The sequence below is a fragment of the Lepidochelys kempii genome, chromosome 14 (assembly GCF_965140285.1).
Source record: "Lepidochelys kempii isolate rLepKem1 chromosome 14, rLepKem1.hap1, whole genome shotgun sequence".
NCBI lineage: Eukaryota > Metazoa > Chordata > Testudines > Cheloniidae > Lepidochelys > Lepidochelys kempii.
In genome coordinates, this window is record NC_136393.1 from 25,343,740 (window position 1) to 25,365,424 (window position 21,685).

The following is a 21,685-nucleotide window of genomic DNA, read 5'->3' on the forward strand; positions in this document are numbered from 1 at the left end:
ATGTGGGCACAGGGGGGCATCTTTTAAGGAGCATTCCACCTGCTGCTCTGTCATGCGTAGAAGCAGCTGACAAAGTCAGAATGCCCCTAGGGACTGCTCTGCGGTAGATGGTCTCCATCTCCCTCACTTCCCACAACAGGGGCTCTAGCTGGGAGACCTCTGCATGGGAAAGTGTGACTTCACTGCCCAACTGTGGGTGGAACAAGGCAGCTGCTCTGCACCAGCTGGTGATCCAGGGCTGTCTTAGGATAAGTGAAGAATAGCATGGGGATTTAGGGAGACAGAATACAGCTAGCCAGCTGGGATTTGGCTAAGCCTGGGGGTAATGCCCCAGTCTCTAGGGAACGATGCCATAGGATTCTTGATACACATGAGTGGCCAGGGCCTTGGCTTTATCCCATCCACAAGAGAGGACAGGCAATATCACAGCAGTCCCTAGCACGAGAAATGGCATTGCCCCAGTGCTGACTCGAAGTGAAGACGACTCTAGACTGAATCTCCATACCAGTGCTCAGGGATATCCTTGTAGGCTCCTGTCCAAGCAGAGTGTATGAGATTCAGGTGGTTTGATCACTCACAGGCTATCAAGTTGTTCCCTCTTTATTTAAATATTCAGCTGAAAAATGAATCTAATTCAGAGTCGGTCCCTATTCTCCGTACACAGTGGTTACCAAGAAAAGGGACATTTGTGAATAGTTCCCACGCTGTGGTCTCAGAGATACCATGTACTTAGAATAAGAGACAAGTGCCATATCTCAGATACCACAGTACAGTAATAACTGGGGGCCCATGCTGAGTTTTAACGTCCACTCTGTGTGGTTGTCTATTGGTATAGATTGTGTATAATACTCGTGTAGTAACATGCAGACATAAAATTAAGGGCTTCCTACCAACATCTGCTGTTGTTCTTATGGGGCTGGGATGTTGAAGATGGCCTACTTGTCCCTGGTTGATAATGGAGCCATGATCTGAAGACAGATCTGAGGGTCTCTCTCAGAGGGTCTGACCTCAGTGAGGCCTGCAGCTGAGTTTGCCTGCCTTTTTGGGCCAAGGCACAAAGCTCGATACTTTGAATAACAAACAAGAGCATGGCCTGCCCCAGGGCACAAGCACACATGTGCATCTGAGTCCAGGTACAGAGAGGAGCAAAAGATACCAGGCCTTCTTTTCCACGTCTTTGGGGCTCAGATCAGACCCAGAATCTGCCTTAGTTACTGTTGGAATGCAAAGTTTTTCATATGATACAAATACATCATCTGGCTTTTTCCTAAATATGGAACAGAAATATTTATTGAGCACTTCTGCCTTTTCCGCATTATTATGGACAATTCTACCATTTCCATCTAGTTACAGATCAATACCATTGTTAGGATTTTTTTTGTTCCTAACATACCTGAAAAACTCCTTTTCTCTGCTACCCATAGATTTCTCCTCATATCCTTTTGCTTCCCTTTTCAATTTTGTACAATTCCTAGCTTCTGATTTATAATCATTGCTATCAAATTCCACTTTCTTCCATTTGTTATACACATTTTTTGTAAAGGGACTGCTAAGTGCCAATATGTACAAAAAGAAAAGGAGTATTTGTGGCACCTTAGAGACTAACCAATTTATTTGAGCATAAATTGGTTAGTCTCTAAGGTGCCACAAGTACTCCTTTTCTTTTTGCAAATACAGACTAACATGGCTGTTACTCTGAAACCTGTCAATATGTACAAACCAGCTGGAGGAAAACACACACACTAACTGAAAAATCAAGTAAGGGGAAAAGGTGGCGTATGACTCTAACCCATAAAACTTTGAGTAACCTAGTTACCCCTTAATGACCACTTTACTACAATTTATTTTTATTTTTTACACTTGCTTTTACTTTCTCTCTAAGCCAGGTTGTGGCTTTTTAGGCATCTAGTAAAATGTCCTTAAACAGTTTTAAATTATCATTGGGTTGGTGTTATTTTGTTTGTTTCTTTGTTTGAATTCTCTCTCAACTGATCTGGCTCATAATTCTTTTTAGCTTTTTGAAACTGGCCCTTTTAAAGCACCAAGTGTATATTACTGATCTGGACTTTATTCTGTTGGCACTTTATTCTTTATTCTGTTGGCACTTAATAAATGAGATCAAATCATGATCACTTTTACCTAAGTTAGCAGTAATTTTAGTTCTTTGATCAATTTCTCTTTATCTATCAACATGAGGTCTAATACAGAATTCTCTCGAGTTGGATGCAACCCTTTTTGAATTAGGAAATTATCATCTAAAATCTTTAGACATTCCAAGGAGATTTTAGTACTGGCAGCATGAGACCTCCAGAATGTGTCACTCAGACTGAAGTCCTCCATGATCACACAGCTTTTTCCCTACACATTTATACATAGTTCTGTAAGGAGCTGATCACCTATAGCAGACATCATGCCTTGTGCTTTATCTGTTAAGACAGTGATCCATAAGTGTTCTAGATAAGAACATAATAACATAAGAACGACCATACTGGGTTAGACCAAAGGTCCATCTAGCCCAGTATCCTGTCTTCTGACAATGGCCAGTGCCAGGTGCCCCAGATCACTTACTTCTGAACTGTCAGTGACTTGGAAACAGGTAATGCTACTTTGGACATAGAGTGCCACTCCCCCGCCCCTTTTGCCCACTCAATGCTGCCTAAATAGATTGTAAGCAGAGATTCTACAAGGTTATGCAGTGGCCACCTGGGAGCAGAAGGTAGCAGATATGCCACGTACATTGTGCTGCGCATCTGGATACACTCGTTCTTAACTAATCCAGCAATCTGTTTGGTTATTGTAGCTACCTCATGAAGGAAGCCAGTGATTCCTATGGAATGTCACCATACCTGGTTGAAGTTATCCAGGGCCTTGTGCAGGTTGGCATGCATCCCAGTTGGAGGTTCATTGGTGATTTTGATGGAGTTCTCCAGGATGCCCTGGGGGATGATGTGGCCATCAGGTGAAGGAGCAGGCTCTGCACTAATGAAGATGCGGAACTCCTGGTGGCTGCCTTCACTATGCTGCTCAAGTTTTTTCTCCAGAGAACTCAGCCACTTGGCCACCAGATGGATATTCTAGTACGGAGAAATTGGACAATACTTTGTCAACTGCTGGCATTTACATCTGGAGTGAGCAGCCATCAAATATAGCACCAAGATGAGATTAAGGAGTCCCCTCACACTCCAGAAGTCAATAACTTTCCTAACAGAGAGTGTAATTCATGTCCGCAGACATACAGTGGACTTAAGGCCTGAGATTTTATACATTCTAAAGTTAAAAATAATCAAGACAAAGAACTAGCGATTAGAGAAACAGCTCTCAGATTGTTTGTTTTCTTAGGCATGATAATCTTCTGTTTGTTACATTAATGTAAGGCTGTCGAAGCCGCATTATTTTCCCAGAAAAGGGAGAGTTTCTTCAGACAGATGCAATGAAACTGTTTGATAATTTTTAGTAAAATAATTCACGCTCAGTATCAATAGATGTCCGTTCCCAGGAAACCAAGTTTAACAGGCTTTTCAGCATCACAACATCTAAGCTTTGTTTATTCGTACAACTGGGCTTCTAATGAGAATGGGCTTCTAACGCCCATCAGTAAATTAACACACACACTTGTTCAGGGCTACACAGAGGTGGGACATTGGTGGAAACCCTGTAGTGTTTCCCCAGCTGACCATTCTACTGACATGACAGGAAATGGGCCTTTCTTCTGAGAGACTCAGGAGGCAGGGCACAGACAGCTGGTGATTGTGGGTAAAAATGATCTGGCAGCATGACTCGCCTTTCCCCAGTTATTTATTAGTTGAGGATGACAAATACTGGAAAACGCCTGGCTAAATTCTGGAGGCCTGGGACTGATCCAGACCCTTAGTTGAGGGGACATAAGGTGGATAAAAGCTCAGGTGCCATAGAAACTGACAATCCATCAAGATGATCAACACCACCTAGAACACAGAAACCAAAAAGAGAGGAAATCTTACACAGAAGTTAATGGGGATAAGAAGAAAAGATGCTTTGGGAGGATGTGACCACTGCTGCTCCAGAACCCATTTCTGGTCCCTCTTGTGAGACACGGATGGAGGGGTTGTGGCCAGGAGTAGAGGAGAAGGTGAACAGCAGTGTTGGTTTGTTTGTCTGTTCCACGGGAAAGGAGGGAAGCCTGAGACAGTATGATAACAGCCTGGATCAGAACCACAGCTGTTAGTACTTTTGCCCAGGAATCTGGTTCGGGGATGATCTAGCACTGAGACACAGAACCTGACATGAGGCACGAAGGACTGGCTGGTGTTACATTAGCTAGAGGCTGCTGCAGGTGGCATATTGAAGAGAAGGCAGAGTGTGCTAGGTTATATATAGAAATAGGGCTGTGTGGTGTGCTAAGCTGGGCCAGTGATGTGCCCTTTCCAGTTGCCATGTCATGACTTTGCATTTAGGGGCAAAGGTCCTGTGTGTAAGTACAGATTTCTCTACTGATATTGTACAATAGTTGCCATTAAAAGTCAGCATTTACCCAGGGTATCTGAGACACTGCAGTTATATCCCATTGACGTGCAAGGTACCTACTGGCAAAGATTGACCCCTAATGGAGACCACAGCCTGTATATAGCTGATGCCAAAGAGTGAAAGGAGACACAGAAGCAAGGCTTCCTCCAACCTTGCTGATTAACTCAGTTAGACTACACATTTGCTATGCCCAGAAACCATTCCCTGAACCAGTTATCTTGCTAGTATCAGAAAATAGGAGCCATATTCTCTTCTGGTGTTACTTGGGGTAGCTCCACAGACTTCAGAGTAGCTTTCTGGATTTGCATCCTGCTGTGTGAGAACCAGATATTCAAAGGTATATAGGCACTCCAAAATAGGCAACTGGTGGGACTGTCAGAAAAGCCTATGGAGGTTGGGCATGTAACTCCACAGATTTCAATAGACATGACCACTAGACATGTTTGAAAATCACACTAAGTTCCAGTCTGCATTTGTAGGCACCTAATAATCTTTGAAAATCTGTCCCTGAGTGTCTAATTACTTCCCACATCTTTTTAGTGCTACCTGCAGCATGCTTTGCCTGCAGTTCAGCGTGGAATGTGCCACAGCAAAGCCACAGGGACTGTTTAAAATACCGGGAGGCAGGGGGAGGTGCAAAGGGGAGGCAAAATGCAGAGACCACAACAAAACCCATGGGGCTGTGTTTAAATGGGTAACAAGTCAATGGGTCTCTGTTTCTTTGACCCAGGCACCATGTTTTTCAAATGCAAAGATCACTATCCTTGCAGTGTAGGGCTCTTTGTAGAAGGCATTCATCCAGAAGCTGGGATTGAATTCTCTCTTGGCAGGCACCTAGTGATGATGGTGCACTTTAGTCCAGTTTGCAAGGCAGCTAGTGTGTGTATTGTGTTTTGATGTTAGGCAGATTTTTACTGAGGCCTGTTATCCTACATCAGTGGTTCCCAAACTTGTTCCGCTGCTTGTGCAGGGAAAGCCCCTGGCGGGCCGGGCTGGTTTGTTTACCTGCCGCGTTCGCAGGTTCAGCCGAACCGGCCCGGCCCGCCAGGGGCTTTCCCTGCACAAGTGGCGAAACAAGTTTGGGAACCACTATCCTACATACAAGGCAGTGTTTAATCGATACAAAATGACATACAAAAATCAACATTAAAATGTTATATTAAAACTTCAAAGTCGTACTCAGAAGCTAGGAAATATCAGCATTTAGGCTGTCCATGGAACTTTAATTTGGCCCCCATGTGCATATGCATCACAATGCAATCTATAATTATGTGATCACATGGTTCTTTTTCACAGGACCTCTGCTGGAGCCTAGTCTGGGCCAGAAGTGAGGTTTATGAATAAGTATGCAGCTTCCGCAGTGGTGGCACTTCAGGAATGCACGTAGTACTAAAGAGAAGAATAATTGTCCAGGGAATGAACAGACACTGGATGGAGAGGTTAGATACATCTCTCCCACAGGAAGTGGCTTGCATCCCTCAGTTCCAATCAAATGATACTCCAGAAGGAGAGGGTGCGGGTATGGCTTTCATTCATGTCGACAGGATGCAAGGTTTCTAGTTTAGAGCTTAAATAAATAAAATAATAAATAAATAAAATCACAGCTTTCGTTTCCTTTAATGATTTGGGACCATGCTAGTATTAAGTGGAGCAGGAGGGAATCATGGGTCCCGAGGGGTCCTTTCTGTTGTAAAATATAACAGTGAGAAAAACAGGGGACAAAATGCAATTATACCCTGAGTGTTCATGCAGCAGTTCTTTCCCACCGCAGTCAGGGCTAGAAATGGCAAGGAAATCCCAGAGTCCAGGCAATCAACATGCTCTATTACTACTAGTCCAATAACAAAACAAGAATTGAGAGACACACACAACCAGCCATAAAGAGCTAACATTTTATGGATAAAGCTCAACACCAGAAATATTGTTCCTTAAGTATCAGAATAGATACAGAATGACAATGGTTTTTTTTCTACATCAGTTTTTTTTTTACAGAATCATGTGGTTGAAAAAAACCTTTTGATTCAACTTGTGTTGATGTGATGCTACTGAACAATACTTGCCGGTATTGCTAGCCTTCTGAAGATTGATGCAAAGAGCATTTCTGATCTGATGGCTAATGGAGGGTCAGTGCTGGGAGAAACAACTCCAGACAGTCTATTTATGCTTTATTCCTTCTTTTTTTATGTAACTATTAAAATTTAAATAGAGTGAAGGGGGGAAAAAGGAAAACAGATAGTATACAATTTGTTGGCATTAAGGATTTATGGCCTCGGTCAGATGAACAGTCCCTCAAAGGAAAGAATAAGAAAATGGGGCAAATTTTCATAGGAAAAAAGGACTGTAATACTGTGAAGATGATTTATAACTCCGAGGGGAACTCTGCAAATTGCTCCACTGCATGAGCCTTTCCCGCCAGTCAAACAACATTCTCCACCACACTTCTGAAAGCGTATGTTGCACCAGTTTTCTATCTTTTTCGCTTCCACAAATTAGCTCTGGAGGGCCCATAGTAAATGGGGTTAAATAGTCATGTCATTCCTTTCCCATATATTTTTCTATGTCAGATTTTGAAGCCTGTGACAGAGTTCTTGTGTGAGTCAGGTCTGGATGAGTGCACATCAGTAGGCATTGGAAAGCACTTCTGAATCCCCCATATATTTACAGCTAAGGCTTATGGCTAGGCTGCATGCAGAGGGATGCAAATCTCGCAGTCTGCGTTTGCGGAATTGTCTCAAGTGGAAGTGAAATTGAAGTTTCAAGTGATTTTTTTCCTTATTATTTGTTTAGCTAGCCAGATCTTGCAGCTGGATCCATGCAGAAAGGCCAGCGCCTGCTCCAAGCACTGGTGAAGTCAAACTACTGGAAAGGCAGAAAAAAGGAAGCTAAAGAGAGAATTGCCACAAATTTACCCCTGCAATAACATCACCACTTTAGCAATAAAATGACCATTTGTTCTACAGAGGGTGTGTCAGCCAGAGCGAGTATGCCTGTGAACACGAGTGAACCTGAGTGTACATGTGCAACATCGAAGTGCTTCTTCAGCCATATACTTCAAAGGAGCTTTACTCTGACAGAGGATGTATATCACACGATGCTGGGGTTGCCATAGTAATGATCAGAAATAGTAACACACACAAACCAGCATTTACTTAAGAATTCATTCCCTTCATCTACAGTGTGAGACTGTGTGGAGCCCCTTCACATTTTGGAGACTGCTGGGAATTTCTGCTTCATGCCTTATCCCAAATTACCTTCCAAAGTAATGACAACTAGCCATTTTTACAAGGTCTGATCATCTCAAGAAACACACTGTGAAAACCATAACTCTGTACAGTAAATCTGAGAACTAGGCTAGACAATGAGAACCCCTAGCATACAGTCCAGGGAGGGCTCCCTTCATCAGTTAAAGATGGTTACCTACCTGTATTGTAACTGTTGTTCTTCAAGGTGTGGGTGCAGAGGTGTATTCCACTCAGGTGTGCGTGTGCTCAGCACACCAAAGCCAGAGAACTTTGCTTAGCAGTACCCTTAGGGGCAGTGCTCAGGCCCTCTGGCTCCGTAGCTCTTCCCTGGGCAATTTAAGGGCACTGTTGCCCTGACCAGCCTCAGTTCCTTTGCACCAAATTGCAATGGGGCTCAGAGCCTAAAGAATGATTGCAGAACTGCCTCCCTAAAATTTGCATCTTATCAAGTTGCAGTCATAATAGCATACTTGGCAAAAGTACATATTGAAGACAAAGTAGCAGTTGTGACTGCCTGTATCTCCATGTGTACACTTTTTACAAACCTAGGATGGATTTTGTACCAAGTATGCCTTCTGAGGTATCATTTGAAAACTCACAGTTTACTGATCATTATTGTCCTGGTAAAGTATGTGTGGCAACATTGTATGTAAAGTTATAAGAGTCTACTGTACAACATTTGCTCAAAGTTTAGAAAAGCAGACACAAACCAGTTCCTCAAAGACAAAAGGTAAACTGACACCTCAGCCAGGTGTCAATAAAATCAAATGGACTATCAGCTGGTTAAGTGGCTATTCCTTGGCAGAAAAAGAATCATCAGCAGATGATGTTCAGGGAACAGAAAGTCTGTGGAACAAAAACCTCCAGTTGTTTTACATCTTGGCAAAGAAACAACTGGAGGTTTCTGTTCCACAGACTTTCTGTTTCCTGATCATCATTTGCTGATGATTCTCAAAGAGGAGGAAAAAATATAAAAATGGAGAACAGAGGCCCCAAATGATCTCTCCCTTCATCTATACTCATGGCAACAACACTTGAAGGACAAAGGAAGCATTATTAGACTGGGGAGAGAGCCTGTCTAAAAGGAGTTCAGCCGGTGAAACTGCTACAGCATGTGGTCAGAGAGATGCTTTGCTTTGAATTCACTTAGCTTGTTAAATTAGGTATTAGATGCATTTTACCTTTTGTTTACTTGTAACCAATTATGATTTTATGCCTCATTACTTGTAATCACTTAAAATCTTTCTTTCTGTAGTTAATAAACTTGTTTTATCTAAACCAGTGTGCTTGGACTAAAGTGTTTGAGAAACTCCATTTGAGATAACACAGTTTGTGCATATAATTTTCTATTAATTAAATGACAGATTTTATATGAGCTTGTATTGTCCAGGTAGGTGTTGGGCAGTACAAGACGCACAATGCTGGGGGAAGCCTGGGACTGGCAGTTTGCTGGTGTTGCCCTGCAGTGTAATTCATGGGTGGCTGGCTATAGCTGGGAGTGATTCACACGCTGGACGCTGTGTGAGAGCAGATCAGGAGTGGTGGCTCTCTCAGTGTAAAACACAGTGTAAAACACTGCAGAATTGGGGGGACACAGTTGTTCAACAGACTATATTGAACCCTTGGGAATATCACACCTGCTAATGTCCAATATAAAAACATCACCGAGAAATGAGATCGATGTCGCTTTGGCCCTTGTCTAATGAGCTCATAACCTCTGTGGAGGCACAGTCCAAGCTATCCCTTAAACCAGTGAAAAGCAGGATGTTACCCACCTGGAAAACATTTGCATGGAGACTGCTTGACCCTTCATCCCATCTTCAAAGAAAATAAAAAGTCAAGGCTATGAAAAAGGCTGCGATTCTGTGATGGAGGTGGTGGGAATCACAGATCCCATGACTTCCCTTGACCTCTGTGACTTTTGCAACTGCAGCTGACCCAAGGCTGCCCGAGCAGCTGGCCCCAGGGAGCACCCAAGGAGCGGTCCTGGGTGCTGCAGGGTCAGTCACATCAGCCACTGCTGGAGTGGCCCCAGGGCCAGTTGCACTGGCCACTGCTTGGGCGGTCCTGCGGCCAGCCGCATCAGCCACTGCTGGCGCGTACTCTGAGACAAGCCGCACCTGCTGCTGCTGGGCAGCTGGCCCTGGGGTTGCCTAATCAGTGGCTGGTGCCACTGTTCCTGGGAGCTGCCAGAGCAGCAGTGGTCCCAGAGGCCGCCCTGGAGGCCTTCAGAGCAGCAGTCCCATAGGGCCTTGGAGCAGCAGGTGGCTGGGGGACTGAAAGATGTACTTATTGAGATTGTGGAGATCGAGGCTAGGTCTCATTCCTCCCGTGGACTTGGGGACCAAGAGGAGGAGGAGGAGAATCCCTTTCCCTCCTGCTGCAGGGGGACCTCCTCTCTGCTCCTGAAGAATGCAGAAATGGAATCTGCGGAAGGAGCAGTGGCTTGTGAGAGTGGTCCCTGAAGAGAGAAGGAGTGGGAAGGGGGAATCCAAAGAAATTGGATTTCTGAACCCAATCTCACAGTGCTTAAGATCCATTTGTCCATGGTTACTGTGTGCCAAACACTGTAAAAGTGAGACAGGCTGTCCCCAAACTGAAGAGATGGGGATTGAGAGATCGCAGTTGGAATGATGTCATAGAATCATAGAATCATAGAATATCAGGGTTGGAAAGGACCTCAGGAGGTCATCTAGTCCAACCCCCTGCTCAAAAGCAGGACCCATCCCCAATTAAATCATCCCAGCCAGGGCTTTGTCAAGCCTGACCTTAAAAACTTCTAAGGAAGGAGATTCCACCACCTCCCTAGGCAATGCATTCCAGTGTTTCACCACCCGCCTAGTGAAAAAGTTTTTCCTAATATCCAACCTAAACCTCCCCCACTGCAACTTGAGACCATTACTCCTTGTACTGTCCTCTTCCACCACTGAGAATAGTCTAGAACCATCCTCTCTGGAACCACCTCTCAGGTAGTTTAAAGCAGCTATCAAATCCCCCCTCATTCTTCTCTTCTGCAGACTAAACAATCCCAGTTCCCTCAGCCTCTCCTCATAAGTCATGTGTTCCAGACTCCTAATAATTTTTGTTGCCCTTCGCTGGACTCTTTCCAATTTATCCACATCCTTCTTGTAGTGTGGGGCCCAAAACTGGACACAGTACTCCAGATGAGGCCTCACCAATGTCGAATAGAGGGGGACGATCACGTCCCTCGATCTGCTCGCTATGCCCCTACTTATACAATGTCCTGGATGTGCAAGTCAAAATGGCTGCTTGCTTGACATTGGAGGAGGGCGGCCTGGCTGGTTAAAATTGGATCCAGAAGATCTCCTCCTCTGTGACCTATGACCCATTTTGGAGAAGTCTTGCTGTCTAACAGTAACGGATGACTGCTGGAAAACCCACTGTGAGCAATACTGCTGCTGTTGCTGAAAACCCCCATAACGACGTCTCTTTGGGGATGGGGTATAAAACCCCAACAAACACTCCGTAGCCCAGTAGTCCTTAAAAGAATGTCAAGTCTTGTCAGTTTTTTTGGAAAACATAAAACCACCATCAAAAGGCAAGTCTTCTATGCTCTGCTGAACCTCAGGAGCAATGCCAGAATTCTGTAACCATTAGGCCCTTTTCTTAGTCACAGCTGACACCATAATTCTGGGGGAAGCATCTGCCACATCCAGTGCTGACTCTAATAATGTTCTGGCCACCAGATGGCCCTCCACAATGAACAGCAAACTCTTACCTGGATGATTCTGGCAATTTATCAGTTAATTTCGACACAGTGTCCCAACCAACGAAGTCATATTTAGATAGCAACGCTTGCTGATTTGCAATGTGCATCTGTAACAATGAGGCTGAATAAATTTTCCTCTCCATCAATGCACTCTCTTAGATTTCCTGTCCTTAGCATGGACTTGTATCTCCCCTGCAATGATCTATCATTTACTGTCATTACAACAAGAGTGTTTGGGGGCTGGGTGGGAATAGAAACACTCAAAACCCTGCATCAGGACATAATATTGTTTGTCAGAATGCCTCGCTGTAGGTGGCAATGAATCTGGGTATTGCAGTCTCCAAAAGAGCTTTATTTATGGGAAGAGCTACCCTGCCTGAGGTTGAGGACTGGAGAATATGCAACAACTTATGGGTATTCTCCTGCACGAACTTGGCCTGCATGCTCAAGGTGGAAACCTAACACATCAGGAGGTTCTGCTATGACTTGAAATCCTCAAGCACAGGGAAGGAGAGCCCACTACCGTGAATCACTCAGTGAGGAGAAGGAAGGGCCAGTGGAGGCTCCCTGTGGCAGCACTTGTTCCTGTATGAGGGGTTCAGGCTGAAATGGCCCAGGGGGAATGACCTCCAACTAAATCTGCAGTGGAGGTGGGTCAGAAGGACAGGCTGCAGATTTGGTCGGCAACCTTATCCTGGACTGGGTTGAAGAACAGGATCTTGTAGATCAAGGAAGGTCCCAAATATTCCAAGGAGGCCACTGGGGAGAAGGATATGGCAATTATGTCCAGGAGGTATGGGGCCAGGAGTCCCTGTCCCTACTGCAGGAAAGATGCCTATCTTAGTACGGATGATGATCCAAGGATGGCCTCAAGGACTTCCGAGAGTGTTGCCTTCAAGGAAAGGGAGAGGAGAAAGATGTCCCCAAATGTGGACCAAGCAAACAACCAGTCTCATCCAAATGCCAATATGGGAATGGCATCAGAACCAAGGATGGAAGAACAGTCAACAAGTTAAGTACTGTACCAAAATAGGCATTGTACTTCCACCTGACACAGGAGCAGACAACAATACTGAAGCTGGGACTGGTATCAATCCCAAAAATGACGTGTGAACTGAAGCTATTGTTGGTATTGAAGAGAGTGTCTGTGCTGATGGACCCCTTGGTACCAAAAAGAGGACTGACCTCAACTCCGCACTCTGCATCTTAGGTGGTGTGGAATATGGTGCTGCCGACTGAGACAATTCTGCAAACAGACCAGGCAGTACAGAGGACACAGCCAAAGCAGAAGAAGCCACAGCAGCTGAGTGCTCCTGAATTATCGATGAATCAGAGAGGCAGAGCAGGGTCTGATGTAACCTGGGACGCCAACAGTGTAGAGACAGTCAGTGCTGATGCCGACATTGTCAGTGTCATACTCAACACATGCCCCATGCCCAGTACTGAGGTCGATGGTACAGTGTCCAACAGCTCTCGGTGTGGTACTGGGAAGTGGTTAGATGGGCCAACTCCATCCCGCGAACCTGAAGAATCCTGGTGCATGTTAAAAGATGAAGGGGAATCTCTCAAGTCCTGGAATGGCCTCGTCTGTCTTGCAAGACCTCTTCTTCAGAGGACCAGAGGAAGGAGAATAATCCCCCTTCCTCTTAGGGGAAATATCAGACCTTGAGCCTGGAGCAACATCTTGAGTTGGGACTGGACGATCTGTGGAAGTCTACAGTTCCAAGGTGGATCTCATGTCCTGTTTCAGAAGGTATTGCTTGAGGTACAAATATCTTGCTACCTGTGTTTTCTTGAACCATTTACAGATGGAGCACCTTTCCACAATGTGCCCTTCACCAAGGCACAATAAACACTGAGTGTAGGGATCATTACTGGGGATAGCCACTCCATATGACAGATGGTGTTTAAAACTTGGTGAAGGCATCTCAGCAGGCTAAACCCTACTTAACTAACAAAAACTTAAGGGTGTCACTATAATTAACTATATACACCAGAATCATGGAAACTCTGGTGACAGAAAAAAGTGAGGTAAAATACCACACAGAATGTTTCAGCTCAAGCAGCGGGTGGTGAGAAGGAACTGAGTAGAGTTGGGGTGGTACTGCCCTTGCATAGCTAGAGGAGGGGCTACAGGACACAGGTACTGTGGGCACTGCTAAGAAAAGATTTCCAGCTTTGTTGTACTGGGTGCGCGCACACCTGAGTGGAACACATGTCTGCAACCACTTGAAGAAAAATGGGAGCTATCCACAGATGGACAATGGAATCATTGGAATCCTATTCCTTCATTCGCATTTACTGTATAAGGTTGTGTAGCATGTCGTCCCATGAGAAAAAGATACAATTAGTCCAGAATGCCTCCATTTCTCCTCACCTAGGATCATGGCCATGCCAGCATGGTCAGAGACAGCTCACAGGTCTACAATGATCAGCACAAACATTTGGTTCTCGGCCTGCAGCAGATCAACCACTGGGGCTAGGGCTGTCTACGTGCAATATGCAGGCCTAGAACCAGACTGGAGGCCATCTGAGGACTCCAGGAATTGTCAGATTACCACAACTGTGTCATAAACGTCTCCCTAAAAAGTGAGATTAGAGACTGGGTGATAATTAGAGAGATTAACTATGTCAAAAACCTCAAAGTCAATTCCTTAAGTAAACAACCCCTGCTATGGGTGGCCATTCACAATCTCCTCAAATAATGGACACAATGTTTCCACTACTTGTCAGTAGCCTAGAGGGGCACAGATCCAATTTACCATTGGTGTCCTAAGGCTCCTCCAGAACCTGTCAGTAATACTTGCCCAAAGTCAGGCAGAGAAGAACCTGTGTTTGACCCCTGTGCTACTAGTTTTATCTATCTAGGTACGTATATGACCCCCAAAACCATAGTATCTGAGCTCCTTCCAAACGTGTATGGCTTTATCTTCACGACCCCCCTCTCAAATATGGAAGGATTATGGGGTGCATGAGTAGTTCAAATATTCCCCTCCAATGTCTATTACTTTGTATTTATCCACATTGAGTGCCATGTGCCATCATGTTGCCCAGTCACCCTGATTGGCTGGGTGCTTTTGAAGTTCCTCACTTGTCTAACCTAAATCATGTTCTGCCATCTGCAAATTTTGCCACTTCCCCGCTCCCTCTCTTTTCCAGACAAGAACTAATCTGAGTATAGAACTTTGTGGCTGCCATTGTTAACTTTTTGCCAGGATGAAAACTGATCATTTATCCCTACTCTTTGTTTCCTATCTCTTAGCCAGTTTCCGACCTATGACAACACTTTGCTTCTTACTTCAAGGACTACTTAGTTTCTTTTAGTAGCCTCATGGAAAGGACCTTGTCAAAGGCCTTCTGAAAGCCAACATGAAGGAGTTCTCCTTATTTTCTACCAGACTCATATGCTCAAAAAAATGAGAAAACAAGACTGATATTTGAAGAAGCAGTGAAATACAACTGTTTTGGGGGCACCTACCACACTTCACCACTGTTGTGTCCCTAGAAAGAGTCAATTACATGTGCACATTTTTCAGGGCTTTCTAGGAGCAGGGAACTGGGGATGGCAAGTAAAAAATGCAAGGTGTACCTGAGAGTCATCTGTTTTAAAACCAGAAGGGACCCCTCTGATCAACTTCTCTGGCCTGCATGACACAGGCCAGAGGATTTCACCCAATGATTCTTGCAGCAAAGGCAATGTTAATGGCTCTTTTCTAGAGATGTGCTGGTGTCACATTAGTTATTATTATTAACTATTCCGTGTATTATGGTAGTGCCTAGAGACCTCAGGTGAGACTGAGGCCTCATTGTGCTAAGTGCTGTACAAATATATGCTGAGAGATGGTCCCTGTTTGGAAGAGTTTATAGTCTTGGTAGACAAGAGAGATACGGTGTGGGGGAAAGAGATACAACAGAGTGATAGTCTGAAAGTGCTGTTCCATGATCTCTGTTGTCAATTTTGGGGTGGGGCATTGTTTATTTACATTGTATTTTATAGTAGATATTCAATGTGTTCTAGGGCAAGAGTGGGAGAGAAAGGAAGACAGGAAAAGATTAGCTAAAGGAAGAAAAGGAAGAGCGGTAACGGGATTGGGGATGAATGAAAGGGAAGACGATGGCAGGCATGAGGGTAGACAGAGAGATACTGAAGTAAGCTGAATGGCAGGGGTTAGGATTGGGGTTGAAATTGGCAGGTACTCAACAGAGGGAGAACAATATTCAGAGTATAAGCTAGCCAGCTGTCTGATGAGTCTGAAGGTCCCTGATGAAACTGCTTCTGCAACTGTAAGTGGCAGCTTGAGTCTCTGGTTCTCTCCATCCTCAAGGATTTTTTTCTTTCCTTGATCCCATATCTTCGGTGGGGAGATGGGCCTGCCTGGCAGAGTTCTGGGCCTAAGGGTGGTGGAGGTAGCCCCAGAAAGGCCTCCTATTTCCTGTTTCCCCCACCCTAGAGCTGCAGCACCTACCACAGCCCAGAGTTCAGATCTGGAACTGAATCCGAATCCAAACCTCCAAGGAGTTTGAGGCTGCTGGGGCTCGGGCTTCCAGTTTGGTTCTTTATGAAAATAGGGTTGAATGGCAAAGTCCCTATCTTGATCTGACCTTCCCCAGAGTTTGGGACGGAGAGCTCTGGTCTGACCCAGTTGTAACAGTGCTGTGGGACACAGCTTACGCTGCAGGGCAGTGCTGACAATCTGAGCAGGAACTAAGTCTCTCTGAGCAGTGCTAAGCAGTCAGATGAGGAGAGGCAGGGAAGGCAAACAGGCGTCAGAAGTCTCACCCCACCCACAGCCTTGGTCCAAAGGTATGACTAGAGGGGTCCTCTCCCAGCTTGGAGCACTGAAGAAGCCAAAAGGGCAAGCCGGAGACACGGATTGGAGGTGGTGTGGGTGACACCATTTCTACTCTTTTCAGCTGCACCCAGCGACGAGAAGGTCCTGGGGACATGAGCTGACCAGCGCTGCCATTGCTTTGCTGGGGCTCTCCTGAAAGAGAGCGATCTCTTCTTTATTGATGGAGAGGTATACTGGACATTAGTGGTCAATACATTGCGCCCTCAGGGGAGTGTATCCCACAGTTCTGCTACACTCTGCTGCAATGTAAACACCACATGCTGAGAGAGGTCCTGATCGGTCCTTGGGGAGAAGCATACGGCATACACCACATGTGGCTTACACTGCTTGTGGAACACACACTGAAAAGGGCCGAGTGTGTGTAACATGTAATAAGAAGTGCTCTGCAGCCTTTAGATTTGCATACAGCTTTGGTCTAGGAGCTATTCTTATTTAATTCAATACATGACCCTATCTTAGTGAAGCAACAGTGTATGAAAATGGAAAGACACTCAAGAAAGAATTAAATTAACTTGATCACAAAGTGAGGGAAATGGCATTTTGGCTAATGGATGGGGACTGTGGTTAAATTGGGAATCACTAGCATTTGAACTCTTCCTGGCATCAAATTGTCAGGATCTGCTAGTGGCAGATGCTAATGCGGGGAGTTTATTTCTCTGGGATTAGGCTCGTGAACATTGTTTGCTGATTGTGATGACTACTTTCCTAGCCTGAGGTTCTGAAGTAGGAGCAGAGAGTTCAGCTCAAAGGTCAAATGTGGCCCACAGCATCATAAAATTCAGCTCCTGGGTGCTCCTGTCCTGCAATGGGAGGCTCTTTTCTTCTGGACAGTCTTCCTGTGCAGAGGAGACCCTCGGGAGGCCAAGTTAGCCACATGAATAGCTGCTTTGCACTAGGGGGAATTGAAAAAAGCTGCCTTAATGAAGCTGAAGGTGTGGCCCCTGCCTTCTGGCTGCTCTTTGCATCTGAGGCTGGGTTTGTCTGGAGACAGATCCACAATGGAAGTTTGTATAGAGGGAGCCCATTCTCCCAGAGGGACTGTGTTAGTGAGGGGCTAAAGGTAGTGCTGTGCATATGCTGCTGTGCTGCAGAATGGATCCAGACGGAGTTAGCTTTGGAGAAGGCAGGTGGGAAGAAAGGGGTGAGTTGGAGAGACAGGCTGCCCAAAGCAATGCTCTTGATGTATATATTTTACCTCAACATGGTCTAGTGTTTCTAATTGCTCTCTCTTGAGACCATAATTATTACTATTCTTCTGTGATAGTGCCCACTATGTAACAGGTGATTCCCAAACAGAGAGAGGTCAGGCTAAGGGGAATCACAACAGATAGAATTTAGACAGGGATCCATTTTGTAATAAGAACCCCACAGGCCTTGCATGCTGAGCCTGCAGTGTGGCAATAGGACTGTTCTCTCCCACCCTTTTCTCCCCATTGCCCAGGGCAATGTGATCGACAGCTAGTCATCTAGCGAAGGCCTTCAGGAGTACAGCCACTGACAGATACTGGGACAGCTTCCTTTCAAGGCCAGCCAGAGAGAACAGCTGGAGGTATAAGGGCCTGTTGGATCACCCAGGGGCCAGCACAGGACTACTCCCTACTCTGGGGTTTCCGGTCCAGTCTCAAATGATGGATTGACCACTAGGTCTAGATCCATTTTAAAATTAAATGTCACCTCTTCACACATGAACAGAAAAACGGAGATGAGGGAGAATGCTGGAAAGATGCTCTCAGTGTGACTTTGGTGATAGATTATGTGGACCCCCCTGTGTGTATAACACAAATGGACCAGAGCCATCCATTTCCCCTATTCCTGTGCCCTAGTGTGCTGATTTGGGGGCACTGTCTGTACAACCTATGAGTTCTGGTTGACATTATGAAGTTATTCTAAAGTTATCAAGAAATTGCTGAATCATTGAAAGCATCTGTGTATGTATGCAGCACTGTGGACAGGACCTGCAGCAGGTACACACCCGATCGAGGACAACAAGGAGTGCTTAGCTTTAATGACTGTGCTTTGACCACACAATAATTATGCGAGCGATAACTGCACATAAGAGCAACCAGCTTTACCCTACCTCTCAGAGGGGAGCAGTGGAAAACATAGAACAAAGAAAGTCAGGTCCTGGTAGGGGATATAGAAATACATAGAGCCACACAAAAGGAGCTTGGGGTGTGACACACAGAATGTCTGGACAGGAGTAAGGAAGACCATGGACCAAGGTCAGAGGGGACAAGCTGAGGGGAGAAGACTCCATGTTTCAGCACACACGTTTCAGCTCTGCAGCCAAAGGACCTGGATGACCCCAATTATCCTGACCCCAGTCCAAACAATGCTCTGGCGTGATGAGGAAACGGAGGCAGGAAAATGTATTTAGGGTTTACTAATTTGTCTGCTCTGTATTCTGTTGTGATTTATCTGTTAAGCGAAAGACTGAATAAGGTGTTAGACTCTATGCAAAGTGCATCTGTGCGTTATCTGCTTTACAACTGCCATCTGGCCCTCTGAGAGGGTTAAACTGTAATCCAGAAGGCTCTCACCTTTGGTGGCATTCTGGAAGAGGGTGTCATTAAGGCTACTGAGGTATCTTGAGGGTCAGCACTGGTCCTGGGGTGCTCAAGCAAGTGGGCTGAGGAGTCCATTGCCATGAAGGGGTAGCAGACTTTAAGTCACTGCCCAGGAAATGTGCTGGAAAGGCCAAGGGAAGAAACATTGCTGCAGCCTTCTGAGAACCAAGGGAGCTTAAAACACCCAGAGGCACAGCAGCGGAGTCCCCTCACAGCAGTCTAAAAGGCTAATGCAGTCCTAGGATGCATTGGACAAGGTATTTCCAGCAGAGACAGGGAAGTGTTAGTACCATCACACAAGGCACTGATGAGACCTTATCTGGAATAGTGTGTGCAGTGTGGTCTCCCATGTTTAAGAAAGATGAATTCAAACTGGAACAGGTACAGATAAGGGCTGCTAGGATGATCCAAGGAGGAGACCGAAAGAGCTTGGCTTGTTCAGTCAAACCAAAAGAAGGCTGAGGGGAGATATGACTGTTCTCTGTAAAAAACATCAGAGAGATAAATACCAGTGAGGAAGAGGAGTTATTTAAGTACCAATATGGACACAAGAACATATGGATATAAACTGGCCATCAACAAGTTTAGGCTTCAAATTAGATGCAGGTTTCTAACTATCAGAGGAGTGAAGTTCTGGGGCAGCCTTCCAAGGGCAGTAGTGGGAGCAAAAAAACTAACTGGCTTCAAGACTGAGCTTGGTAAGTTTATGGAGGGAATGGTATGATGGGACTGCCTATGATGGCATGTAGCCGATTTGTGACTGCTAGCAGCAAATATCCCCCAATAGCCTTTGATTGGACACTAGATGGGGAGGTCTCTGAGTTACTACAGAGAATTATTTCCCAGGTGTCTGCCTGGTAAGTCTTGCCCACATGCTCAGGGCCTAACTGATCACCATATTTGGAGTCAGGAAGGAATTTTCTCCTTGATCAGATTGGCAGAAACCCTGAGGGATTTTCATCTTCCTCTGCAGTGTGGGGCACGGGTCACTTGCAGGTTTAAACTGGTGTAAATAGTGGATTCTCTGTAACTTGAAGTCTTTACATTAGGATTTGAGGACTTAAGTGACTCAGCCAGACGTTATGGGTCTATTACAGGACTGGGTGGGTGAGGTTCTGGGGCCTGCAGTGTGCAGGAGGTCAGATTCGATGATCACGGTGGTTCCTTCTGGCACTAGAGTCTATGAGTCTAGTGAGTGGCCAAGGGGGGCAATTCAGCTGCAACCTGTGATGCCTCGTGATGATTAATTTTGTATTTTCTCTGTCACGGCTGCACCGAGAATCCTAGACAGACTCCTGGGAGCGGGACAGGAACAGACCCTGCACAGGCACAGCTGAGATGTGGGACAGGCACAGACCCTGCATAGGCACAGCTGAGGTGTGACAGGCAGGGAGTTCATCTGCATGAGGATCCCTTCCCCCAGGCAGCTGCACCAGCCCCTGCTGCAGGGCTTGCCTGCTGCAGGGCTCGCCTGCCAGCAGGAGGCTGGGCTAACTTGGCTTCGCTGTTGAACACTGTGAAATCCACGTTTTCTCACATCAGATGTTCACAGTGTTGTGGCCACTGGGTCCTTAGCACCCATTTCAGGGAGCTCCATGACCAAGGACAAGCTATAAAAATGCTCCGTCCAGCTGCAAAGCCCACCCCATCTCACCCTGTCTGGCCAGGCCTGTTTGGAGTAAGAACCTGACCCTCATCATTAGTGTGCCTCTGCCATTAGACTGGGGGGGACGTGCTGCCTTCCCTGAATACTAATTATTTAGCTCTGAGTCCTATGGTGTAGGAGAAAGCAGCCGGTGTTCATCTCCCCCAGCTCTGAGAAACGTAGCCTGTGTACATAAACAAACGGGAAGTGCGCATCACTTGCTGTCCAAGCTCATTATTTTCTTACAAGAAGATGTCAGGAGCCCCCACTGAAAAGGGCTGCATGGCTGATGACAATGATTTCTACATGGATCTAAAGTGAAGCTTGAGAACAGGATGCACGGTTTGACTTTAATCAGGGCAGGAGGCACCGGTGACACTTGGGAATTCTGAAAAGGAAAATTGTTGTCTCATTAAGGGCCGCTACAGATCTTCACAAAACAGGAAATGACAGAACTTGCTTTTCCCCCTATGCAAAGGACTCCAAAGAATATTTTAAATTCCTGTTTGCTTCTTTCAGGTTCCTGGGCATTTGTAGAGATACATCAGAGGTGGGGAAGGAATCTAGTGTTCGTATTTGTGTTTATTTAAAGCTATCGGGGTTTGGGGGGGGGCTTGTCACAGAGAGGCAAAGCAGACAGGTTGTATACTCAAAAGAAATGCAATAACAGCAGCTTCACACCCTTCTCCTATCTCAGCTTGTTAATGCTTTCTCAGCGAAGGAAAGAATGTTACAGTGAGAAGTCTGATTGTAAGATCTCGCTATGGAACAATCCTGAGCAAAGCATCCACTGCTGCCTGCTGGCAGAACTGCCGGGGCCACAAATGGAAATCGGTAACTCATATATAGCTAAGTTAGAGCCCATAGGGACGTCTGTCAGAAAATGCTGATTCATCAGATCTGAAACTGCTTGGGTGAAGGGCCAGTCTGATGACTTTCTTGTTTCAATATTTTTTGAAAATGACATTTGGAAATTGTCAAAATGTAGCATTTCCATATTTTTAAATGAAAAACTCTGTTTTTCCCTCCTATAGTCTCCATGGCATCCCATGTAACCATAGTCCGACAAGGCTCATACACAACCAACCCACAGCTAGTTGAGACAGAAGGATGCACTTAGAATAGTTGGTGGCTGCTGTATCTCA

General features: G+C 45.5%; 1 protein-coding gene across 10 annotated transcripts in view; it reads right to left on the reverse strand.

Moving 5' to 3' along the window:
- DNAH9 (dynein axonemal heavy chain 9) overlaps positions 1-21,685 on the reverse strand; it is a 391,252-nt gene that overhangs the window by 24,843 nt on the left and 344,724 nt on the right. For all 10 annotated transcript variants that reach the window (XM_073310874.2, XM_073310873.2, XM_073310875.2 and 7 more), the window contains one exon: positions 2,847-3,074. In XM_073310874.2, the coding sequence (XP_073166975.2) occupies positions 2,847-3,074 (228 nt within the window). The remainder of the gene's footprint in view (positions 1-2,846; positions 3,075-21,685) is intronic.